The sequence below is a fragment of the Chiloscyllium plagiosum genome, chromosome 7 (genome assembly GCF_004010195.1).
Source record: "Chiloscyllium plagiosum isolate BGI_BamShark_2017 chromosome 7, ASM401019v2, whole genome shotgun sequence".
In the NCBI taxonomy this organism is placed as follows: Eukaryota; Metazoa; Chordata; class Chondrichthyes; order Orectolobiformes; family Hemiscylliidae; genus Chiloscyllium; species Chiloscyllium plagiosum.
The window spans coordinates 33,375,444-33,403,048 of NC_057716.1; the positions used below are offsets into that span (position 1 = coordinate 33,375,444).

Here is a 27,605-nt window from a genome sequence, read left to right on the forward strand (position 1 = left end):
GATCCACTCGATCTGATAAGATTCGCATCCAACAGCATTTATGGCAGATATAATCCGCAGTAACCCTTAAACTCTCTTTAAACTCCCACATCTGACAAGAAGTACATATCACTGCAAAGGCCATTTTTGCTCCTTCACAATCTACAGACCCAGAAAATAACACCATCTTATTCTCTACAAACACTGCCCCATGTTAAATTAATAGCTATGGCTTATATTTTAAGTTTAATCAAGAGACTTATCTCCAAAAACTTATAATCAAGAAAGAATCCACTGTACCCACTACTGCAGCCTTTCTCTTGGACATACTTAAAACACCAATTAACTTATCTGATTCTGTGCTGTGAACTTCGCCCAACAGTTCCTCCAAGACTAGTTGTGAATTTCACTGTTTGTTAATTTTCCCAGATGCACTCCGCTGTCCAGCGATACACAAATTCAAACAGCAAAGGCGGTAACTGTGCAGGTTCTCTCACTCTCACTCTCACTCTCACTCTCACTCTCACTCTCACTCTCACTCTCACTCTCACTCTCACTCTCACTCTCACTCTCACTCTCCTGTGCTGTCCTCACCATGTGCTTCCTTTGTCTGCTCTTCTCCCTTTTAAACTGCTGTTGTTTTGACTTTTTTTTTCCAAAGTTCCAAAACAATGCAACAGCATATAAAACAGTAATTGCTGCTCCTGGAATTCAAGGAAATCACCTCCAACACCTAAAGTACCTCAAAAAAAGGAGCAGCTCTTAAGCCAGAAATTTTTCCCGTCCTCCATCAAGGATTACTCAGGTTAATTTGGAAGCACTAGTTTTCAGATCGCTGCTCCTTCATCAGGTAGTTGTGGAGTATAAGATCGTAGGACACAGAATTTAGAGCAGAAGTTTACAGTGTGATGTAACTGAAATTGGCAGTTGGCCAATGTGGCACCTGTTGTTAAAGTTCACTTAAGAATGTAATTTTAACAAAGTTCTGGAATTTACATATGAAAGAACCGAAACCAACATGCCCATTCTAAAGATGAAAGACTTAACAAACAATCCAGGTCTTTTTCAATATATAATTTCAGTTACATCACACTGTAATCTTTTGCTATAAATTCTGTGTCCTACGATCTTATAGTCCACAACCACCTATTGATTAGATTAGATTCCCTACAGTGTGGAAACAGGCCCTTCGGCCTAACAAGTCCACATCGACCCTCCGAAGAGCAACCCACCGCGACCCATTCCCCTACACCTAACACTATGGGTAATTTAGCATGGCCAATTCACCTGACTGAACATCTTTGGACTGTGGGAGGAAACCCATGCAGACACTGGGAGAATGTGCAAACTCTACACAGACAGTTGCCCGAGACAGGATTCGAACCCGGGTCCCTGGTGCTGTGAGGTAGCAGTGTTAACCACTGAGCCACCGTGCCACCTTAAGATGAAGGAGAGCGCTCTGAAAGCTAGTGCTTTCAAATAAATTCGTAACCTGGTGTTGTGTGTTTTGTAACTACCTGTACTTCAGTTTTTCAGCCCAAATGCAGCCTCTCCAAAGTCCTGTAGAACTGCAACATAATTTTCCAACTTCTATACTCAATGCCCTACTGATGAATGCCTGTGTGCCAGAAGCCTTCTTCACTGCCCTGTCTACCTGTGGCTCCACTTTTAGAGAACCTTCCATTAGAACTCCAAGGTCCCGCTGTTCCACTACATTCCTTAAGGCCCTAAAATCCATCATGAAATTCCTACCTTAATTTGACTTTCCAAAATACAAAACTTCGCATTTATCTACATTAAACTCCATTTGCCATTTCTCAACCCACTTTCCCAGCTGATCAAGGTATGCTGCAATTTCTGATAACCTTCCTCACTGTCCACGGTACTGCTTATTTTAGTGTCATCTGCAAACTTAATAATGCCTTGTTTCAGCCCTGGATGTTGTCCAGGTATTTGGATTTGTGCTGCTTCACTATGAAAGTCAGGGTTTAATTGGATATGGGCTGCATTTGGAAAGACAGGGTTAGATTAGGAGGAGTCAGCATAGCTTTGTGCATGGGAGATCATGCCTCACAAATTTGTTAGAGTTCGTTGAAGTAACCAGGAAGGTTGACATGGGCATGGTGGTAGGCATAATCTATATGGCTTTCAGTAAGGCCTTTGGTTAGGCCTTACATGATAAGCTGCTCTGGAAGGTTAGATCACATGGAATCCAAGGCGAGTTGCAAATTGGATACACAGTTCACTTGATGTTAGGAAGCAGAGTGTAATAGTGGAAGGACACTTGTCCGATTGGAGGTTGGTGACTTGTAGAGTGTCTCAGGGGACGGTGCTATGTCCATAGCTTTCCGTTACCTATATCAATGATTTGGATGAGAATGTACAAGGCATTATTAAGTTTGCAGATGACACTAAAATAAGCAGTACCGTGGACAGTGAGGAAGGTTATCAGGACCTTGATCAGCTGGGAAAGTGGGTTGAGAAATGGCAAATGGAGTTTAATATAGATAAATGCGAAGTTTTGCATTTTGGAAAGTCAAATTAAGGTAGGAATTTCATGATGGATTTTAGGGCCTTAAGGAATGTAGTGGAACAGCGGGACCTTGGAGTTCTAATGGAAGGTTCTCTAAAAGTGGAGCCACAGGTAGACAGGGCAGTGAAGAAGGCTTCTGGCACACAGGCATTCATCAGTAGGGCATTGAGTATAGAAGTTGGAAAATTATGTTGCAGTTCTACAGGACTTTGGAGAGGCTGCATTTGGAGTATTGTATTCAGTTTTGGTCATCTTGCTATAGGAAGGATGTTATTAAACTGGAAAAGAGTTGAGAAGAAATTTACAGGGATGTTGCCAGGACTCAAGAGTCTGAGTTATAGGGAGAGGTTGGACAAGTGGTTGGACAGTCCAAAAATGTGCAGGTTAGGTGAATTGGCCATGCTGAATTGCCTGTAGTGTTAGGTGAAGCGGTAAAGGTAGGGGGGTGGGTTACCTTCGGCGGATTGGTGTGGACTTGTTGGGCCGAAGGGCCTGTTTCCACACTGTAAGTAATCTAATCTAAGCTAGGACTTCTTTCTTTAGAGCATAGGAGACTAAGGAAGGACCTCCTAGAGGTGTATAAGATCATGAGAGGCATGGATAGGGTGAATGCATTCAGTCTTTTTCCCAAGGTTGGGGAAATGAGGACGAGAGGGCAACAGTTTAAGGTGAGAGGGGAGAGAATAAAAGGGAACCTGAGGAACAACGTCTTTACACAGTTGGTGGTACGCATATGGAATGAGCTGCCAGTGGAAGTGGTTGAGGCAGGTACATTCCTGAAGAAGGGCTCATGCCCGAAACATCGATTCTCCTGCTCCTTGGATGCTGCCTGACCTGCTGCGCTTTTCCAGGAACACATTTTTCAGCAGGTACATTAACAACATATAAAAGGCATTTGAAGAAATACATGAATAGGAACGGTTTCAAATGATTTGGGCCAAGTGTCGGGAAATGGGGTGAGCATGAATGGACTTTTGGTCAGCATGGACCAGTTTGGGCCAAAGGGTCTGTGTCTGTAGGACTCTATGACTATCTGAGGAATCAGGAATGATACTGAACATTGTGCATTCCTATGCAAATGTCCCCAACTTCTGACCTCATGATGAAGGGAAGGTCATTTATGAAGCAGCTGAACATGGTTGGATCTAGGGCAGTGACTTGAGGAATTCCTATAGAGATTCTTTCTGAAGTTGACCTCAACAGTCACAACCATCTCGCTTTGTGCCAAGAATGGCAAAAACCAGCAGAGAAGATTCCCCCGATACCATTTACTGTAGGTTTGATACAGGCTCCTGATGCCACACATGGTCAGATGTGGTCATGATATCAATAGTCAGTCTTACTTCTGGAATTCAGGTCTTTTCTTCATTTTGAAACTAATGCTGTAATGAAGTGAGTTAAGTGTGCCTGGCATTACTCAAACAAATGTCAATGAACAGGTTATTGCAAAGCAAGTGCTGCTTAGTAGCACTGTTGATGACAACTTCCGTCACTATACTGATGATTAGTTTCGTTAGTTAGTGTAGTTAGGTGAGGGTGGTGCAGGTGATGTACTTTATCTGGATTTCATTGAGGCCTTTGACCAGTTCCCATGTGGGAGACTTATGAAGAAGCACATGGTGTCTCAATTAACTTGGCAAGTTGAATCCAAAGTTGGCTTTGTGGCAGGAGACAGGGTGTTGGTAGAAGGTTGTTTCTATCTGGAGGCTGGTATCCAGTGGTGTACCATGGGGACAAGTGCTGGGTCGCTTTATTGTTTATGACATATATAAACAATGTAGATAAGAATACTAGGGATGGGGGCAATTAAATATGTTTACAGATGAAACAAAGTTTGGTCAGATGAGCAAATAAGTGACAGATGAAATTTAATCCTGAAGCATGAGGTTTTGCACTTTGGAAGAAGTAAAAAGACAAGGGAGTACTCCATAAACTTCCAAATGACCTGAACAGAGGGATCTTTGGGTGCTTGCCTGTAAATCCCTAAAGGTGAAAGGGCAGTTTAATAGGGTGTTTATAAGGCTTACCTGAAGGATTAGATAATCCGAATCCTAACCTTAATTCTTGTCTTTATCAATCAAGGCATAGATTGTAAGTACACAGGTATGATGGAGCTTTACAGAACTTAGACAACAGCTGGAGTACTATGTGCAGTTCTGGTCACAACACTAAAGGAAGGATGTGATTGTTCTGCAGAGGTGATTCACCTGGATGTTTCTTGGGATTGGGCATCTTCTAAGAGCTCATAAACTCTGGTTGTTTTCTTTGGAGCAGAGAAAGTTGACACACCCTGTTATGTAATCTGTAAGGTATGATTCCATGAGTGTGACACTGTCAGGCTGTTGCTTGACTAAACAGCTTCCCAGTTTTGGCACTTGTCCTCAGATATTGGTAAGGAAACTTTGCAAAGTTGAGAGGGCTGTGTTTGTCACGGTCTTTTCAGTTTTATTTGTTATTCCATTTTTGAAGACTTTTTCACATGTTTGATACATTGAGTGACTTGTTAGGCAATTTCAGAGGGGAATTTAGTCATTCACATTGTTGTGGGTCTGGAGTCAATTGTCCGATAAGGATGACAGATTTCTATCCTGAGCACACTAGTGAACTAGGTGGGTTTTTACCACAATTGTCAAATGATTTCATTTCATAATTGGACCTATAATTCCAGAGTTTTTATTGAATTCAGATTCACAGTGGGATTTGAACCCTCGTCCCTGGCGCATTACCTGGATCTCTGGATTTCTATTCAAGGCAAGAATATCATTTCACCCTTGCCTTCGCATATATTGAGTGGGATGTGAATTCTGATGAATCAGCATTTGTTCAAGTGGGGTAATCTCACTGAATTGTGCATGTGACTATAAAGTGAAGTCAAGATCAGACAATGCTCAAAATACCCAGGGGAGACCTGTTAAATTGTCCCGAAAGTCCCCAAAATGACTGCGAAAATACACTCGTGACCAAAGAGTAAATTGAATGGATGGAAATGGTGAGGACCCATTCCTCCAATCACAGGTTGGTTCTCCCCCTTACTTGAAGCTGATGGACTCATTCATAAGTGTGCCATCAGTATTGTACCCACTGTAATGAACACTCTGACAATTATTAAATTTAAATCTGAGATTGAGATCCAAAATGCGGTGAATTAGATTGTAACTATCTGGTTTCAATGGTCCAGTGGTGTGCTTTATGTTGGCTGTGCAGTAGCTATGATTTCACCGGTCTGTGGAAGGTGTGTTTAAGGTGATAGCTTTTCATGCATGGAAGTTAGTTACATTGAAGAAAGTTTGTGCTAACTTATACCTGTTGTGTTGTATCAATTTAAATATTGTGATGCCTAGGGAATTAAAATTTTAATGAGGTTATTGATTAACCAAATTCTATTTGAGAGTATGTGTCTCATATGAAAAACACAAATAACAAAGTATTGTCACCACGTGAAAGCATCCCCTCAAATGAGTTAGTGAGAATGTTAAAAGTAGCTATTGAGAAAATGTGAGCAGAAAGAACATGGATTTTGACCCTAGATCAGATTCAACTGTGGTTTATTTTCCAGCTAAATAGCTCATTGAAACATGTTGTTAATGAATATTAGTCATTTGGGCATAGCAGACAGAATCTGACCCCAGTGGAACTGTACCCCTCAAATGGAATCAGCATTTTTGAGAGAAAAAAATACTAGTGAAGTTTAGGGAATCAATTACATGGGGTCACAAGTGCAAAGTGAGAGGGGAAAAGTTTTGTGGAGATATACATGAAAAGTTCTTTATGCAAAAGGTGGTGGGTTCCTGGAATGCATTGCCAGCAGAGGTGGTAGGGGCGGGAACAATAGCGTCATTTAAGATACATGAATGGGCAGGGAACAGAGGGATGCAGATCCTTAAAAATTAGACGACAGATTTAGGTAGAGGATATGGATCAGTGCAGGCTTGGAGGACCGAAGGGCCTGTTTCTGTGCTGTTATGTTCTTTGTTCTCTTTGTATGTCCTGAACAAGAATTGAACCTGAAAGAAATTTTTAAGCTTATCATTTTCCTCCAGATCAAAGATGAAGCACGACAGTAACCTACTTGACATGTGCATGCTCCATTCAGAAACCAGTGAAATTCACAGCTGAAACATAGTGTTACAAAGCTACTATTTACAGCTTATGCAATTTTTTTTGTGTAATGTAATTGTAAAGATCGATGTAATTCCATATCAGAAGGAATGCATTGCAAAATTGAGGGTTGACTGTTTTTGCTTGATTGAGGATTCTCTGCAGCAAGTATTCTTTGTGATTACCTAGTTAGAATGGCTGTCAAATGACAAATCTACCATTGCAAGTTGCAATTAACATCATTAGCAGAGCTGTTGTTGACCATCAGGTCCCACCTTAGAATGTCATCCATTCTGTTGTGTGGCAGGACAGCCATGCTAAATCTGAGATCTGGCACCTCAAAACTAATCGCCATGGGACAGCGTGGGCTATTGGCAAAAGAATTGCACCTACTGCAATCTATAAATTTATGGTCTCGGATATTCCTCGATCATTTGTTAGCATCAAACTAGACTGTGAACTCTGGTTCAACAAAGTGTTTAGAAAAGAAAGCAAGGAGCAACTGCAGACCTAGACTGCCCGCCCAGTCAAGCTAGAACATCTGTGCTAAACAACAGCAGCTATAGACAGAATTATATGATCCCAAAGCCAAAGATTATATCAAAGCTTTTGTGGAAGGATCACTTCTCTTAATAAAGGCAAAGCTCAGCTTGTGTAAAAGACCAGGCTTGAGTCGATGTAATGGTTTTCAGTTGGAAATGTTGAGTGGGTGATCTCTTCTGATGTGTAATTACATGGATCTTACACATCAAATCCTTGGTTGCTTTTGACCAGAAACTAAACCGGACCAGCCCTGAATGCTGTCATACTGGAGCAGGTGGATATGCTGTGGAGAGTTGCTCTCTTGACACTTCTAAGCTTATTGCAACTACAAGACACAAAACCGGAAGTGTGGTGGGATAGTCTGTGCTTGTGTGGATAAGGACAGCTGGACATACACTCAGAAAGTGACAGCCTTACAGGGCAAAACAGTCAATTTAGTCAACAACTCAGGCACTGGCTTAATTGTCCTCTTTCTCCACTATCAGTGCAATGTCAGCATGTTATCCATGTGACATAAATGGTTTGATAAGATTCTCAACTGCCTTCTCAAGGGAGGCTATGAATAGACACTGAATGCCTGTCTTAAATAAATAAAAACAGGCATAAAATAAAAAACAAATTCTTGGGTGTCTAGATACAAGATTAGGCCTGCAGAACATGCGTCTTCCAAATGAACCAGGTTATTAATATCCTGTATTGACAATTGTCTGCCGACGTGCAAATAGTATGTTCTATGACATAGAAGAGGCAAAGATACAAGCTCAGCCTGAACTGTATACTGAAGCCTGCAGTGTTAGTGCCTTATCAGATGTTATTAACTTCTCCATCTCAGTGAGGAATGAAGACAAAGAGATTTCTATGGTTTTTCAGTTTAATCATAGTTTCACTCTTTATTTTGTTCCAGTTTAGAACATTAGTATGATCTTGAGCCAGCAGCTTTACTTGTGTTTCTGTTCTTCGGGTGTTCCTGTTATTTGAATCTCAATGTTATTTTCTGTTGGCAAGGAGGAGAGAATGTGGCCCAGAATGAGACTTGTGTAAATCATTTTGGTGATTGGGTGTGGTCAGTGGTGCATACCCTTGACTATCTGAGATTGTTTTTTAAAAATTAATAACGGAGATGATTTTTTTTCTCCTGTTATTCCATGCCCTATGGCATAACAAATATGACAATATTTATACATAGAAATTAGTTTGCTTCTGAAGGGAAGACCTTATTGATTCAGGAAATGGCAGGGAAGAATTTGTGAAATACAGTGCCTTATGTTAGCCAATTCTTTTGGGATGAGTGAGTCCCAAAACACTTGATTTGTAGTTAGTTACACAGGAAGCCCATCAAACATATTGCACAAAGGATTTCAGAGGTAACAATTATTTGAACAACCAATTGATCTATAACAATGGAATTTTCAGTGGTGCTTGTCATATCAGCTATACATTTTTAATTATTTCTGCATTTCTAATTACAGTATCTTGTAATTTCATAGAAACTCTATAATGTGGAAACAGGCCATTTGGCCCAACGAGGCCACACCGACCCTCTGAAGATCATCCCATCCAGACCTATCCCCCGACCTTATCCCTGTTACCCTGCTTATGCCCCTAATCTACACATCTCTTGGCACTATGCATAATTTAGCATGGCCAATCCACCTAGCTTGCACATGTTTGGACTTGTTAAATGTTCCTAGAAGATATTGAAATATTATCAGTTGTATTACTGAACTGACTTTGTGTAGAATTTATATGAATTCCAGTCCCACTGTGAATGTATTAAAGAAGAAAATGGTTATCGTCTTTATTTTTTATTTTTAGAAAGCATGCAAATGATAAGTTTGCTGCTAAAGTGGTCCCTGGCATGTAATTGAACAATAGAGTTGCCTAGAGACTGCAGGCCACTTAACCCATCACAATTACGCCACCACTTCTAGTCCACACTTGCATTCCTCAAGGCATAAATTCAGTAAAATATTTTGTGATTATAGCAGTGCATTTTGTTGGAAATGCATGCTTAATTATTTAGTGTTGATTGAACAATAGGCCAAAATTCAGGCAATCAACTCGGTTTATTTACTTTTTTTAATTGGCACTTCCATAAATATTTTAAAACATTTTGTGAGAAGCTTTTAGATACTCCCAAGCAAAAGGGAAATATTTTGCATCCTGCTCACTCGCCATTACTGGCATGGAGAGGATCCTGGAAATATATTCTCAGCAGAGAAATATGTAGGGATATTTCCTTAGAAACCAGGCTTCTTTGAAACAATGATCTGGCCAGCAGACTTCTTTTAAACACTCTGGATATTTTTACTGTGGGATTAATTGGTTGACACCTTTTGTGTACATCCACAAAATTGTTGCTTGGAAAACATTATTTCTCCTTTGTTTTTCCTATTTCCCTCCATCCTGAAGGTGCTGAGTTTTGCAAGATAAATTGTTAAATAGAAATAGCTGACTCACCACAGACGTAGTGAGAGTCATTTAGCTACATGCATTGATTTTATTCAAGCTCTTTGCACATGTAAATGTGTTTCAGGTCTTTATTAACATAACATCTAACAGAGTTCAAAGTGAAATTTCATTGAAATGTAACTAATTGAAGCTTACAGAACACAGAGGCCTAGATAGAGTGAATATGAAGAAGGAGATGCTCCCACTGGTAGGAGAGACTAGGACCTGAGGGCACGGCCTGAAATTGAAAGGATGACACTGAAAACTGAGACGAGGAGGAATTTCTTCAGCTAGAAAGTGATGAATCTGTGGAACTTGTTGCTGTAGAAGGCTGTGGAGGCCAAGTCATTGAGTGAATTAAAGACTGGTTCTCGATTAGTAAGAATATCAAAGGAAGATTGGGGTTGAGAAGCATATCAGCCTTGGTCAAATGGCAAAGCACACTCGATGGACTGAGTGGCCTAATCTTGCCCCTATATCTCAAGATTTTAAGGAATTCCAATCACTTTTTTTTGTACTGAAGTTTAGTAGTCTCTCATGAATTGATCCAACACAACACATTTTAATGTAGTCTCTTTGATATTGTCCATTAATTGTAAACCTATTTCTGCGAACATTGATTCGTAGAAACATGTTAATCCCTTCCACGCCTGTCATCCTGAATGTCGTCAGGTGCAGCTTTGCTAAGGTGCATCCTTTTGGAGTGCTTGTTTTTGGTTTGGGTTTGCTTTCTTCTGAAAGTCATGGAATATTGGAAATAACAGGAGTAGCCCATTTTGTCTATGGACCCTGCTCTGTAGTCCAAACAGATGATAGCCGATTATATCCCTAGGGAACTTTTCCCAATGCTCTCCCCTATGTCTTTTCATGTCATTAGAATTCAGAAATCTGTTGACCTCTGTCTTGAACGTAATCAGTGACTGATCTTCAACAGCCATCTGGGATAGAGAATTCCAAAGATTCACCATCCTCTGTGAAGAAATTCCTCATTTTCTCAGTCGTAAATGGTCTGTCTGTTATTCTAAGAATGTGTCCTGTGGCTAGCACAGAAAATGGGAGTGGCAGGTTGGCCATTCAGCCTTTGAGCTTATGGCCTTATTCAATTTTATCATGGCTGATTATTCAACTCAGTACCCTGTTCCCACTTTCTCCCAATACTGTTTGGTACCTTTAACCCTAAGAACTATATGTAACTCTTTTTCTTGAAAACATGTTTTGTCCGCAACCACTTTCTATGACAGAGAATTCCACAGGCTCACCACTCTGGCTGAAGACATTTCTCTTCATCTCAGTCTTAAATGGTATGCACCATATCCTTATTACCCCTGGTTCTGTACTCCCCAATCACTGGAAATATCCTTCCTGAATTTATCCTATCTAGTCCTGTTAGAATTTTACAGGTTTCTAAGATACTCTCTCATTAAAAAAACTAGTGTGAATATGGTCCAAAGTGATTCAGTCTCTCTTCATACTTCAGTCACAGCAGTTTATGACCCTCAATCTCACATGCTATAATTCCCTACATATTTCATTGCTGGTAATGTACTTACAGGAGCAGGACATGGTTCTTTTCAGGCAGAAATTACTTTGAGTTGAAGCCAGCTGAATGTGTGTGTGTGCAAGCAGGTGACAATCTTTCTGGTTCATTTCTTAGAGCAATGCCGTGATCAATGTGCCGAGTTTAAATTTAAACAAAACTTGGCAATTTACTGCCATTCATCATCTAGCTAGTGAATTCTCCATGGTAACATCTATAACTTGAGTTCTGTACTAACAGTTACTAATTATATTGTTTTCTCACTAAAGGAGATCAAAGCAGTACATTGTACACCAGGTGAGGACTGACCAAGACGCTGAAAAGCTGCATTAAAGCTTTCCCAGTATTATATTCCATTCCCCCTTGCAATGAACAATATTCCATTTTGTCTTTGTAATCATTTGCTGAACTTGCAGATGAATGTATTATGAGTCCTGTACATCCACATTCCTCTACCAGCAAGCTTTCTGTATTGAAATAATATTTTGTTTTTGTATTGTTCATGCCATTCCTTGCCTGTCCAATTTCCCCCCCGCTATACTCTGCATACAAAACTGTTGTCCATTCATTTAACCTATCCATATCCCTTTACAAACTTTCTACTTTGTCTTGACAGCTTACTTTCTCAGTTACCTTGGTGTGATTGCAAATTTAACAACCATAAATTCAGTCTAGTCATCCATCCAAGTTATTGACAAAGATTTTTAAATAGTTCTTGCCTTAGCAGTAATCCCACACACAATATTCCAAGGCACTTCTCATTAAGTATAATCAGTCAAAAAGATTGTTACAAACCCTTGTATATGTTTATCCAACTCTGGCTTCTTTCGCATCTACATACCACACTCATCTATGCCACCATTTGTTGCATCCCTTCAAAGCTCTAGGCCTGATGCTTAGAAACACTCCAGAATCCCTCTGCTGTCGATCTTCCTTAAGACTGGTATTTTTGACTCAAATTTTAATTGTCGTAGTATCCAAAGGTGTTTGGATTCATTGTTCATTTCTGTCTGATGAAGATTTGAGGTATTTTTCTAACTTCAAGGCTTTATCTAATACATTTTCCATGCTAGGATTGAACCAACTTAAAATCTGGGCAGACTATACAGCTCCTCAGGCCTGGTCTGCCAGTAAAAAAGATTATGGCTGACATGATGTGGTCTTAACTCCATTTTCCGGCTTGTTCCCTCATAATGGGCAGCATGGTGGCTCAGTGGTTAGCACTGCTGCCTCACAGCATCAGGGACTTGGGTTCGATTCCCACTTTGGGCGACTGTCTGTGTGAAGTTTGCACATTCTCCTCATGTCTGCGTGGGTTTCCTCCGGGTGCTCCGGTTTCCTCCCACAATCCAAAAGATGTGCATGTCGGATGAATTGGCCATGCTAAATTGCCACGTCAGGGGTAAATATTGGGTAGGGGAATGGGTCTGGGTGGGTTTTCTTCGGAGGGTCATTGTGGACTTATTGGGCTGAAGGGCCTGTTCCCGCACTGTAGGGAATCTAATCTAAATCTAATCTAATGCTTGCAAGTCAAAAGTTCTTGGTCTATGTGATTCTGCTAGCAGTGATCTTTGTGGCTGAGTTAATGGTAATTTGTATTCATTCATCAGATATGGGCATTACTGGCTAGGTCAGCAAATGTTATTCATTCCTAATTGCTCAAAGGACAGTTAAGAATCATAGATTCACCCACATTGCTGTGGTTCTGGAGCTATATGTAGACCAGACCAACAGTTTCCTACATTAAAAGATGGCAGATTGCCTTCCTATGGACATGAGTGAACTAGATGGATTTTTCCGACAATGCTTTTGTGATCATCCTACCATCTGCCATGGTGGGATTTGAACCTGGGATCCCAGAATGTTACTTGGGTCTCTGGATTACAGTTTAGCTATAAAACCACAAGGCTATTACCTCACCTCAAAATACTTGCCCGATATGTTAATTTTAAAAAAATATCTAATTTATGACCTAAGAAACTCATAATTTTTTTTTGTGATTCAGCTGCTTACCTTTTATCAACTCCTGTTTTAATTTTCGTACCCAGAGGCCAAGAGATTTGCATATTTGGTTGTTCAACTGCTTTTTACTCAAGTACATGCCTGAGTGAACCAATTCTGCAATATTTAATTCCTAAGTTAATCCTTCCTTGTTTGTGTATTTGAACCCAGTTTCTATTCCTTTGTTCACTTCTCATCCATCCAGATCCTGAACTGACTTGAACAAAGCTGTTGAGTAAGAACTTGCACTTTGCAATCTCAGACCAACTCATAGCAGCCGGTGACATTCCGAAATGTAGCCACTGTTGTAATGTAGGAATTTCAAACTGGAAAATAGAATGTTGGAGCTATTATTGTGTAATTAAAGTAATTGGTGTTAACTCTTGCACTTTGATTTTGTGTTAGCCACAAGATACTCCAGATGGTCATCGTGCTCCCTTTCCAGTACAGCAGCGAAGCAGTAGCACCCGCAGTATTGACACTCAGACCCCATCAGGAATGGACCGGAGCAGTACCAGCAGCAGCCGATCGCAGTCCGTTTCACCAACATTCCTCACCATAGCCAACGAAGGCAGTGGAGAGAGCCCATGCTATACTGAGGACCTGCTTACGGATAGCCGAGAGAAAGGTATTGTGAGAACACAGTTAGGCTGTTAATTCTCCTAATCAGCATTTTTTTTAATGTTTAAAAGTGCTGGATTATATTAGACTTGCATCAACAACTTACATTTTTTTTTCTCATTCTATCTTGAAAGCAGTCTGTTTGTATTGGTCTTCATTAGGATTTATTATGGCAGATCTCCAACAAGACTTATGCTGTAGAAGTAGACATGTTACTACCCAAACTGTTCCCTACAGCTACAATGCTGTCATCATCTGGCAATGTTACAAATTGGTCAAACAGGACCTTTCTGCAAAAAGCAGAACAAACCCAGCCCGACTTATTACTATACAATTAGTCTTCCCTTGATCGTCAGCAAAGAGAATAGTTCCAGAGATGTGGAACATGGCTTATGAGGATAAATTAGAGGAGTTATGTCTGTTTTGTTTGGAGAAGAGGCTAGGAGGAGATTGGATAGAAGTTTTGAAACTCACGGGGTGGGGGGTAGCAGGGCAGGATTTGAATAGAGTAGATGAAGAGAAACTGTTCTTGCTCATAAAGAATCATGGATTAGAGGGCACAGATTTAATTTGCTAAAGAAGCAAATACAAGATGAGAAACAACTTTTTCACAGTGGACTGGATCAAGGATGCACTGCCTGGAAGTATGGTGGAGGCTGATTCAATTGAGGCATTTGACAAGGTATTGGCTGATTACTTTGAATGAAAATAAATTGAAGGCTTATGGGGTGATACAGGCGAATGACACTAAGTCACAGTGCTCATTTGGAGAGCTGGTGCAGACACGATGAGCTGAATGACCACTTCCTTAATTGTAACAATTCTATTTGAAGGGGTCATTGACAGTGCGATCAAGCTGCACTCACTCTGCAATAACCCATTCACTGAACACCAAATCTGGGTTATGCCAGGGCATGTAGCTCCTGAGTTCATTGCAGCCTTGTTTGCTGCAAGGTCTAAAGAGTGTATTCAAGTAGGCAGTCTACCTTACCTAAAAGGGCACACTAGAAAAGCAGTGACATAAATAACCCAGTTTACCTTACAGAGGTCTCCTTAGCAACATCTGGAGCCTTATGCCAAAATTAGAACAGCTGTCTCACATTCTAGTCAAGAAACAACCTGACGTAATCTCACACACAAAATCATGCCTTATTGACAATGTGCAGACACTACCATCCCCATATTTTGTCCAGCAGGACAGGGCCACCAGAGAGGCACAGTGTTGTACAGTTAGCAGAGTGTTTTTCTGGGAGTCCTCAACATTAACTCTAGAATTCGCAAAGCAGCATATTGTGTTCAACCATTATCCATAACCTCATGGCCCAGCTTTGTCCCAACGACCACTTCAAATAAATCAGAGGATTGATCCCAGTTCACTGAAGTGTGCAGGAAGCTAGGCACAGCACCAGACATCTCTAAAAATGAGTTGTAAACCTGCTAAAGTTACAACAAAGGACTACTTGCATATTAAATAGCAAAAGCAGCATGCAACAGACAGAGCTATACAATTAGATGACTGACGGATCTAATTTCAGTCCTGCCATGTCAAGAGAGTGTCATTGAAGGAAGAGTCTTCAGAAATATCATCATCCTTGGCTTGGTAAATCTCGAGGTGTAGCGTTGTTAATCAAGGAAGGTATTTGTGCAGTAGTTAGATTTGACCTTGGTTCAAGAGATCAGAATGTAGGATTATTGGGGAAATGAGTCACTGGAGGGAATGGTGTATAGTCACCATAATGTGAGAAAAAGTATACAAATATTCTATGCTTGTTAAAAGGGACAGCAATAATCATGGGTGATTTAATTTCAAAGATCTTAAAAAATCAGATTTGTAGTAGTCTGAATAAGGAGTTCATAGAATGCTTTTGAGAATTTCTTACAGTACCATTTGGAAATCACCAGAGAAAACGTTATATTTGCCTTGGAATTGTGTCATGTGATAGGATGAATTAATGACTTCAGAGCTATGCTACTTTTAGATCGCAGTGACTACAGTGTGATTGAACTTTATGTCCAATTTGAAAGGGAGAGGACTGATTCTAAAACTAGTGTCTTAAACCTAAATAAGGGTAACTGTGTGGACATGGACTGAGCTAACTGAAGTGAATGGTGTAACAGATTAGAGGATAGATCAACAGACACTATGGAGACATTTCAGGCGATGTTTCAAAGTAAGTATATTCTTACTGTAACAGAGATCTTCAAAAGGGTGAATCATCATCCATGATTAACTGAAGAAGTTAGTGGAAACATTGAAGTTGAGGAAAAAAGCATGTAGCTGGTCAAAGATCAGTGGCAGGTCAGATAATTGGTCAGAATATGAAGAACGTCAGAATGCCTAAAAGATTCGTCGCGAGGAAGAAATTTAAGAGAACGGAAGCTAGCTACGAATGTGAAAACGGACAGCAAGAGTTTTGCGGATATTTTAGAAAGAAAAAGAGTAACTGAGTGTTGGTCCTCTATTGAGTGAGAATTAGGAAGTTATCAGAATACAAAAACAGTGGATGAATGAAGAAACATTTAGCTTCAGTCTTCACTGTGGAGGACACAAAAATATTCCAGTAATAGCTGTAAATCAGGAGGTAGAAGGGAGTGTGAAATTGTGCTAAGTTCCTATCACAAGAAATGATATTAAGCCAGATGGTGGAGCTGTGAACAAGTCTCTGGGTCCAGATGGACTTCATGCTAGGGTCTTAAAAGAATTGGCAAGTGAGTTAATAGATGTAAAATAATCTGAAGATCTGTGGATGCTAGAAATCTGAAACAAAAAGCTGAAATTGCTGGAGAAACTCAATACACCTGGCAGCATTTGTTGTGAGAAAGGAGAGTTCATATTTCATGTCAAGTGCCCCTTCTTCAGAACCCTAGTGTATCCAATGAGTAGGAGTTCTTTAAAGGCTTAACAAGTGCTGTGGATATAATGGTCGTCTTTAGAAGTCTATGCTTGGGCTTCCTTGTACTTAGATGAGGAAGAGTCCCTACAGTGTGCAAACAGGCCATTTGGCCCAACAAGTCCACACCAACCCCCTGAAGAGCAACTCATCCAGACCCATTCCCCAACCCTATTACTCTACATTTGCCTCTGACTAATGCACCGAACCTACACATCCCCGAACGCTATGGGCAATTTAGGATGACCAAATCACCTAACCTGCACATGTTTGGATTGTGGGGGAAAACTGGATCACCCGGAAGGAACCCCCACGCAGACACAGAGAATGTGCAAACTCCACACCGACAGTCGCCTGAGGCTGGAATCGAACCAAATCCCTGGCACTGTGAGGCAGCAGTACTATCCACTAAGCCAACGTGCGTCCCCCGAAGTGTTAGGCTGCTGAGATATTGCTTGTTTGCATTCTGGGAGTGGCTTCTACAGTCAGTGCAGATGTGAAGGGCATTGTGGAAGAACCTGACGTTAAGGAACAGTCAGCCGCAAACAGTATTTTTCTATAGTGTTTCCATCCCTCCTTCCTTCTCTCACCCAAAAAATTGAGAGGCAAGGTTCAGAGGAGAGGAAACAGAATGAAGGTCAGCAGTGAGAATTCCAGCAGGTTGTGAGCCTAAGCCGCTTCTAGAAACTGTTGTTGGTGAGTAACAGGTAAAAGTTTGAGAAATTATCAGAGCAGAGAGGACTAGCAGCTTCAATTTAGTATTAAAAGTATTTGACATTGTAAGGGTTAATTGAATTAAAGGGGCGAGGCTGGATGGGTTACACCTGGGCAGGACTTGCGGGTGGTATTTGGGGAGGGTTTAAACTAGTGTGGCAAGGAGATGGGAGCAGAGAAGGAGGGCAGTAGGTGCAGAAATTGAAGAAGAGATAGAAACCAAGGTGAACGTGACTAAGAACAAGATCAGGCAAGAGAACACTGTTGATAAGAGTTGGGCGGGGGGGGGGGTGGCGAGGTCTGAAATGCATGGGTTTCGATGTGAGAAGGTAAATGAACTTAAAGCTTTGATTAGTTCTTGGAACTATGATATTATTGCAGTTATGGAGACTTTACTGCAAGAGGGATGGGACTGGCAGCTGAATGTCCCAGGATTTCAACATTTCAGGTGTGATAGAGGGGGATATAAAAGGGGTGGGGGAGTTGCATACTGGGTAAAGGAATATAGAACATAGAACAACATAGAACAATACAGCACAGAACAGGCCCTTCGGCCCACGATGTTGTGCCGAACTTCTAACCTAGATTAAGTACCCATCCATGTACCTATCCAAATGCCGCTTAAAGGTCGCCAATGATTCCGACTCTACCACTCCCATGGGCAGCGCATTCCATGCCCCCACCACTCTCTGGGTAAAGAACCCACCCCTGACATCTCCCCTATACCTTCCACCCTTCACCTTAAATTTATGTCCCCTTGTAACACTCTGTTGTACCCGGGGAAAAAGTTTCTGACTGTCTACTCTATCTATTCCTCTGATCATCTTATAAACCTCTATCAAGTCACCCCTCATCCTTCGCCGTTCCAACGAGAAAAGGCCGAGAACTCTCAACCTATCCTCGTACGACTTCCTCTCCATTCCAGGCAACATCCTGGTAAATCTTCTCTGCACCCTCTCCAAAGCTTCCACATCTTTCCTAAAGTGAGGCGACCAGAACTGCACACAGTACTCCAACTGTGGCCTAACCAAAGTCCTGTACAGCTGCAACATCACTTCACGACTCTTGAATATCTCACAGCTGTACTTAGGGAGGATACATCAGAGGACTCATGCAGCGAGACAGAGCTCAAGAATAGGAATGGTGAAATCACAATGCTAGAGGTATACTATAGGCCTCTCAACAGCCAGCAGGAGGTAGAGGAGAGAGTATGTAGACCGATTTTGAAAAGGTGTAAAAACAGCAAGATTGTTGCAGTGGGTGATTTTAACTCCCCCTATATTGACTGAGACTCACTTCATGCCAGGGGCTCGGTGGGGCAGAATTTATAAGGGCCATTCAAGAAGGTTTCTTGACACAGTATATAAGTAGTCCAAGCAGGGGGAAATGGTTATACTGGACCTGGTTTTGGGAAATAAGCCGGGCCAGGTGAGTGAAGTTTCAGTGGGGGAGCATTTCGGGAGTAATGACTATAATACCATGAGTTTTAAGATACTCATGGATAGGGATAACAGCAGGTAAAAGTTAAAACTGGGGTAAGGTGAACTATAACAATATCAAGCAGGAACTGGAGAATATTGATTGGAGATGGCTGTTGAGAGTGAATCCACATTGAACATGTGGGAGTATTTCAAATGGCAGTTGATAAAAAATTTAGGAGCAGCACATTCCTGCAAAAATGAAGGATAGGTATGGCAAGTTACATGAACCATGGATGATCAGGGATGTTATGACCTTGGTCAAAAAGAATAAGGAAGCCTATGTAAGGTGTAAGAATTTGGGAACTAATGAAACCATTGAAGTATATAAGGAAAGTAGAAAAAAAACCTAAGCATGAAGGACTAAAAGGGGTCATGAAAAGTCGTTAGCAAGGAGGATTAAGGAAAATCCCAAAACTTTTTATACATTACAAGGATGTTGCCAGGGTTGGAAGATTTGAGCTATAGGGCGAGGTTGAATACGCTGGGGCTGTTTTCCCTGGAGCGTCGGAGGCTGAGGATGATCTTATAGAGGTTTATAAAATCATGAGGGGCATGGATAGGATAATCAGACAAAAGTATTTTCCCTGGGGGGGGGGGGGGGGGAATCCATCTCTAGTTTAGTGTCAGAGGGGAAAGATATAAAAGAGACCTAAGGGGCAACCTTTTCACGGAGAGGGTGGTACGCGCATGGAATGAGCTGCCAAAGGAAGTGGTGGAGGCTAGTACAATTGCAACATTTAAAAGGCATCTGGATGTGTACATGAATAGGAAGAGTTTGGAGGGATATGGACCTAGTGCTGGCAAGTGGGACTTGATTAGGTTGGGATATCTGGTTTGTATGGACGAGTTGGACTGAAGGATCTATTCCCGTGCTGTACATCTCTGACTCTGATATATAGAAAGCAAGAAGGCAGTCAGAGAAAGGATTGGCCCACTCAAGGGCAAAGGAGGGAATCTATCTGTGGAGCCAGAAGAGGTGGGTGAGGTCCTAAATTAATCCTTTGTGTCAGTATACACCAAAGAGAAGGAATTGCTGGAAAATGATCTTGGAATGGCGTGTCGGGTTTCTTAGCCAAGTTGCTATTGAAATGGAAGAGATGTACATCTCAAAAGGTATTAAGGTAGATATGTCCCAGGTCCTGATGGGATCTAGCCGTGAATATTGAGGGAGGCAAGAGAACCAATTGCTGGAGCATTGACAGACATCTTTGTATCCTCTTTGTCCACAGGTGCAGTTCCAGAGAGTTAGAGAGTAGCCACTGTTGTCCCATTGATTAAGAAGGGTAGCAGGGATAATTCAGGAAATTACAGGTCTGTGAGCCTCACATTAGTAGGGGAATTATTGGCAAAGATTCTCAGGGATTAGATCTATCGACATATAGAGTCAAATGGACTTATTAGCAATAGACACAATGGTTTTGTGTGGGGGAGGTCATGCCTCACTAACGTAATCGAGTTGTTTGAGGTGGTAACAAAGACGATTGAGGGAAAAGCAATTGATACCTGCATGGACTTCAGTAAAGTCTTTGACAAGGTTTCTCATGGCAGACTAGTACAAAAGCTGAAGTCACATGGTATCAGGAGTAAGCTGGGTGAAAGTGAAGACTCCCATTTATTTCTCCATCCCGGAAGCTCCCTGCCTCATTCCTGATGAAGGGCTTTTGCCCGAAACGTCGATTCTCCTGCTCCTCAGATGCTGCCTGACCTGCTGTGCTTTTCCAGCACCACTCTAATCAGGAGTAAGCTGTCCAGGTGGATACAGAACTGGCTTAGTCATACGAGACCAAGGGTAGCGGTGGAAGGATGCTCTTCAGAAGGGAGAGTTAAGACTAATGTTCCACAAGGATCAGTGTTGGGAGCTCTGCTATTTGTGGTTTACTTAAATGATTTGGAGGAAAACGTAGTTGGTCTAATTACTAAGTTTGCAGATGACACAAAGATTGGCAGAGATGCACATAGTGAGAAGGATTGTGAGAGGGTAGAGCAGGATGTAGATCAGTTGGAGGCATCGGCAGAAAAATAGTTGATGGAGTTTAATCTGGACAGATGTGAGGTGATGCATTTTGGAAGGTCAAATACAGGTGAAAATTATACAGTGAATTGCAGAACCCTTAGGAATATTGCTATGCAGAAGAATCTGGATGTGCGGGTCCACAGATCACTGAAGGCAGCAGTACAGGTAGATAGGTAGTAAAAAAGGCCCATAGCATGCTTGCCTTCATTGGAAGAAGCATTGAGTATAAGGACAGTCAAGTTATAGGCCGGGAAGGGGTGTGGGGAAGCTGGGGTTCAAAAGAAATGTGCGAGCCAAGTCTTTCTGCACAGTGTCATGAGTGCCAGGAACGTGCTTCCGGAGGAAGCAGTGGAAGCAGACACAATAACTGCATTAAAGAAGCACCTGGACAAATACATGAATAGGAAGGGAATAAAGATATATGGATCCTGTAGGTGAAAACAGTTTTAGTATGGAAGGACAAAAGGTGTCATCACAGACTTGGAGAGCTGAAGGGCTTGTTCCTCTACTGTATTGTTCTTTGTTCCTATCACCCTGAACCAGGAGGTGTAGGCTGAAGTCCCACCTGCTGCAGAGCTATGCAATAATGTTTCTGAGCAGGTGGATTAGAAAAATAGTTAAGCAATTTTTTTTTTTAAATTAGTGGACTATTCTTTGGGCACTTGTGGCACAGTGGTAGTGCCCCTACCTCTGAGGTAGGAGACCTGGTTCCAGGTTCCATCATCTCCACAAGTGTGCAATAGCATCTCTGATCAGGTTGATTACAAAATATTATAAATGACTATGCTCGGGGCCTTGTGACACAGTGGTGGTATCCCTCCATCTGAGCTAGGAGATCCGTGTTTGAGTCCATTTTCCTCTCTAGGTGTGTCATAACATTCCTGGACAGGTAAATTAAAAATACATGTAAAATACTATGCTTGCAGCTGTTATACAGAAGTGGCTGATCCAAGAGACCTGGATTCAAGTCCCACCTGCATACTGTGGTGTATTACAATAACATCTCTGAACAGACTTACTACTAAAATGTAATAAATGATCCGGCTCCCTCAGGGCCAACTCTCAGGGTAATACCAGGATGTCTGACACTCCTGTTCTTGTCTGTCAGCCAGGCTGTCTGATTGGACAGATCAACAATTCCAATCAGGGAACTCTTTCTCTGAGGTTCATCTGGATGACGTCGTATAATGACTGAGTCCAAGTACATAGACTAGATCTTTTTTTTTTTGTAAATCTTCCTGGAGCATTTTAGCACCAGGTCAGGTTTCTCCAACTGTCTCTGATACAGGCTGCGTGGAACGCACAATTGCTCACCTGTTGCACCTGGACCTCTCAGAGGAAATTCATTCTCCTCTTCAGTTGGCAAAGGTGTCAACTGCCATGCTATCTCTGATTCCGAGGTGTCTTCAACACTTGACCGAGAGGGAGCGTGCAAGGGTTCTGGAACAATCTGAAGACTTGAGCTGGGCACATTTTGTTCCCGCACCATTTGCGAATTTACCGCTTTCATGTGGTCCATATTATTGTTCAGGACTGTTGTGCCTACCTGAACTTTATACATCAGTGGACCTGACCTTGCATTGACCCATACAGGGCAATTCCCATGGTTCCTACACCAGACTTCATCCCCAGAAATAAACTCTCTCCCTCACTTAGCGGAGTCTTGTGTCCATTGGCGTTTCTGGTGCTGTTTCACCCTGTCCCCTCAGGTCCAGGAAGATCAGATTTATCCTGGTGCAGAGGCCTCTTCCCATTAGCAATTCTCCTGGAGTTATCCCTTCAGTTGCAGAGGGGTTGTCCTATAATTAAATAGGAACCGGGACAGTTTGGAATCTAGTGAAGCTGTAGTCTTTAAGCCTCCTTCAGAGTTTGGACTGCTCTTTCTGTCAGACCATTGGATAATGGGTTGCATGGCGCTGCCCTTATAAGTTGAACGCCATTTGAATTTCAGAAATGCTCAAATTCTCTGGTTAGTTATTTGTGACCAACGCTTCCAGGAGTCCATGTATTGCAACTGATGCATGCAGCTTTTCTACCGTCATCTTAGTGTTTAACAAATGAACTCAGTGCACATTCAGCCACTCTGAGTGGGCGTCCACAATGAATATTCAGCCCATGAAAGTACATAGTCAACACGTAACCGAGTCTAGGATTTACCCAGCCATTCCCATGAATATTGCCCTTGTTCGTACTCTGGGCACTGCGCCACCAATGCGGCTATGTTTCTGTCCAATCCTGGCCATCAGACAACTTTTTGCCGACGTCTTCGTTTTGGAAACCCCTCTGTGACCCTGGAGGAGTTGAGCTAATATCTAGCGGCGACCTTTGCTCGTGGCAATCATTGTTACTCCCCATTATCATATGCCATCCTCTAGTGTTATCTGGTGTCTCTCAGTCTAAAAGCTTTTCAGTTCTAGTTGTGATGGACCTTTGGTTTCAGTTTTGCCAGGACCAGATATTTCTGTGTCCAAAATCTGATATTGTCAGCTGTGGTTCAGAAGTGTGTTCAGAAAATTTAAAACTATTATGGACGTCTGCACTGGTGGTATCACCAGTGGTGTATCTGCCAGTGGGAGGCAGCTCAATGCATCCAAATTTTCTACTTGGTCTCCTGGATGGTATTCCAACTTGTATTATATGCAGTAGATATTAGAATTCAGCCTGAAGCTATGGGTGGCTCTGCTTGTCCTTTTTAAGTAGACCTAGCAGGCACTTATCATCCATTCTAATTGCAAATTTCTGTCCGTAAAGGTATTGGTGGAATGTCCAGACTCCAGGTATGACTGCCAAATCTTCCTTCTCTGTCTGGGTGTATTTATGCTCTGCATTAGCTTAAGTCCTGGATGCATATGCTGTTGGGCGTTCCTCCCATTGGCCCACTTATGAGCTAATACTACCCCAACATACAGGGAGGTATCATGCGCCAATACCAGATCTCACTTGGGATCATAGTGTGCCAACGCCGTAGAGGATGATAGCTCCCTCAAAGCTACGGTTGGGCTACCCAACCATTTCTAAGGCTGACCCTTTTTGAGAATTGGATGCACAGTGCCAGGATGGAGGTGAGGTTATGAAAGAATTTTCCATAATTCACCAGCACAAGGAAAGACCTAAGCTTCAGCACAGACATGGGAGCCAGGGCACCTTTGATTGGTCTCACTTTATCTTCCAACAGGTGAAACCTGGTGATGTTGACTGTAGCCCAAATAGGTCACTTGGGTACCTGGAACATGCAATTTTCTTTTCTAAGGCCTACACTCGCCTGGGAGAAATGTCCAAGGACTATGTCCAAGTCCTGTAAGTGCTCCTTATTGGTCTTGCTCATTATTAGCATGTCATCTAGATAAATAGTGACCTGGGGTAGACATTGTAAAATGTTCTCCATCATCCGTTGAAAAATTGCACAAGCTGATGTTATCCCAAAATGGCAATCTTATATATTGGTACAAACCCTTATGGGTATTAATTGTAGCATACTTCTGGGAATCTCCATCTCAGCACAATGGTAAGTATCTATGGCTCATGTCCGGCTTTGTCAAGGACAGCCTACCTGCCAGCTTTCTGTATAAATCTGTATGTGAATGATTCGGTGTTTATCCAGCTGCGAAAAGCAATTTACCGTTTGTGTAAAAGTTCCACAAAGGTGAACTGACGTATCGGGCTTTACAATCGGTATGACCGTGCTGCCCATTCTGCAAACTGGACTGGTTTGATGGTTCCTTTGCTTTCTTGTCTTATGATTTCTGCCTCTACTTTTGCCTGTAATTCTAAAGATATTGGGCAGGCCTTGAGAAATTGTGGAGTTGCTTCTTGGTCAACATGTAAGAAGGTTTTGTTCCATTAATAGTCCAGAAAAGCTTCCAAATATTTAATTAGGATTTTGCTCAGGCAGCCATTTTCTAACTGAAAAATGTTGAGTCAATCTGGGGGAATCTTTCTCAACCAATTTTGCCTGTCAAACTTGGGCCCAAGCCTTTTACTATAATCAGTGATAACTGAAACAGCTGCTTCTCATCAGAATCAAAGTTGTACCCTTAATCTGTAAAGGTTCCCTGGTATAGGTTCTCAGTCTGGCCAAACTTAGGGGTTGGAGTCCAGACCAAATTTTGTTAAAGACTGATTCTGCAATTGAAACAGCTGTACTGGTATGAGTTTCCATTAGAACCGGGTCACCCTTTAATCTGACATTTATTTTGATTGGTTATCATTTGGAATTGCTTAGTGATACCCCAAACTAGATGTAGGTGGGCTTGCCATGGTGTTCACTTTCCTGGATGTTGGTCCATGAGTTCTCTTCGTCAATTCAGGCCGAGTGAGATTCTCTTGCTATCTCAAGCCGACAGGAGAAAGTGAGGTCTGCAGATGCTGGAGATCAAAGTTGAAACTTTATTGCTGGAACAGCACAGCAGGTCAGGCAGCATCCAGGGAACAGGAGATTCGACGTTTCGGGCACAGGCCCTTCTTCAGGAATTCCTGAAGAAGGGCCTGTGCCCGAAACGTCGAATCTCCTGTTCCCTGGATGCTGCCTGACCTGCTGTGCTGTTCCAGCAATAAAATCTCAAGCCGACATCCTCGTAGCATCTGCAATAGCTTGCCAGCCTGGATACTAAGAAAATTTTAACCATTTGGCCAAAGTTTGGCTTTGTTTTGGGGTTTTGCTGTGGGCTGATCTAGAGTTGCCCTGTTTAGGATATGTGTGGGGTGAGGCTATGCAATTACCTTCACTCAAGTGGTGTTCCCCAAACATAGTTGGACTGGCAAGGGTCGGAATGCCCTGCAACTCATACGCTTCACTTGTGGGATTTTACAATGCCAAAGCCAGTTGAGATCCCTGTTTAAAATCTAGTTGGGCTTCAGCTAGTAGGCACTTTTGCATATTACATCATGAATCCCACATACCAAATGGCGGCTCAGTATCTTATCAAGGGTTAACCCAAAGTCGCATCCCGCTGCCAGTTGTCTTAACCTAGTCAAAATTCCCGATATTCCCTTGTTTTCAATTTGTGAGTAAAACTGATAGCGTCTCAGAATTAGAGGTTTGGGTTACAATACTCATTAATTAAATCTGTAAACTCTTGAAAGGTTTTAGTATCTGGAGCCTCGGAAAGTTAATAGTGGAAAAAACTGCAGGTCCACAAGCTGTCAGGAGAATTACACATTGCTTTTCAACTGCCCCAGTGTCATTTGCCCAGAAAATTAATGCATTCTTTACACATATCGGGCCCAATTTTCAGCAGGATCAAATGTGTCAAGCTTTCCAAGTGAGGACACAATGCCAGAAATGCCTATCCCAACTGAAAAGACTACTGTTGCGAGTGAATTTCTTCAGGAGCATGCTTTCTACTCGTCACCACTGAAATAATTCCATGAAGGCCAGTATCCTGTCACCAAGTCACCCTTTCTTTACATGTGGAATGTCCTTGACACTGATCCAGCTCTCTGACCTAACAGGATATCTGACAGTCCTATTCTTATCTGTCAGCCAGTGCTCCTTGATTGGGGTTGGTTCAATCAGGGGAGATTCCTGAAGAAGGGCCTGTGCCCGAAACGTCGAATCTCCTGTTCCCTGGATGCTGCCTGACCTGCTGTGCTGTTCCAGCAATAAAGTTTCAACGTTGGTTCAATCAGGGATCTCATGTTCTAAGGTCTACCTGGTGACCTCGTTACATAGAACATAGAACGTTACAGCACAGTACAACCCCTTCGGCCCTCGATGCTGCGCCGACATGTGAAATTAATCTGATGCCCATCTAACCTATATCGTTCCAATATTATCCAAATGTATGTCCAACGCCCATTTAAATGCCCTTAGCGTTGCCGAATCTACTACTGTTGCAGGCAGGCCGTTCCACACCCCTACTACTGTCTGAGTAAAGAAACTATCCCGATATCTGTCCTAAATCTATCACCCCTCAATTTAAAGCTATGTCCCCTCGTGTTAGCCTTCACCATCAGAGGAAAAAAGCTCTCACTGTCCACCTTATCTAACCCTCTGATTATTTTATGCATCTCAATTAAGTCACCTCTCAATCTCCTTCTCTCCTACAAAAACAGCCTCCAGTCCCTCAGGCTTTCTTCATAAGATCTTCTTTCCATATCAGGTAACATCCTAGTAAATCTCCTCGAACCCTTTCCAAAGCTTCCACATACTTCCTATAATGCGGTGACCAGAACTGTACGCAATACTCCAAGTGCGGCCTTACCAGTGTCTTGTACAGCTGAAGCATGACCTCGTGGCTCTGAAACTCAAACCCCCTACCAATGTATGCCAACACACCATATGCCTTCTTAACAACCCTATCAACCTGGGTAGCAAATTTCAGGGATTCATGCACCTGGATTCATGCACCGGGATCTCTCTGTTCATCTACACTGCCAAGAATTTTACCGTTAGCCCAGTACTCTGCATTCCTGTTACTATCTGACACTTTCTGCATTAAACTCCATTTGCCACTTCTCAGCCCAGCTCTGCATCTTATCTATGTCCCTATGTAACCTACAACATTCTTTGGCACTAACTACCTTAGTATCATCCGCAAATATACTAACCCATCCTTCTACACCCATGTCCAGATGACTTATAAAACAGCAAACAGCAGTGGCCCCATTATAATTACAATCACTCTAGTGACACATTGATAGTGTTCAAGTCCCACCTGTGCTGGAAATGTCTCACACCATATCCAAACAGGCAGAAAATACAAAGAAAACTAACCTTGAGCTATTGTGGCACTGTTGTCCA

General features: G+C 42.1%; 1 protein-coding gene across 3 annotated transcripts in view; it reads left to right on the forward strand.

Moving 5' to 3' along the window:
- fam117bb (family with sequence similarity 117 member Bb) overlaps window positions 1-27,605 on the forward strand; it is a 233,574-nt gene that overhangs the window by 186,959 nt on the left and 19,010 nt on the right. For all 3 annotated transcript variants that reach the window (XM_043693381.1, XM_043693382.1, XM_043693380.1), the window contains one exon: window positions 13,548-13,770. In XM_043693381.1, coding sequence (XP_043549316.1) covers window positions 13,548-13,770 — 223 coding nt within the window. The remainder of the gene's footprint in view (window positions 1-13,547; window positions 13,771-27,605) is intronic.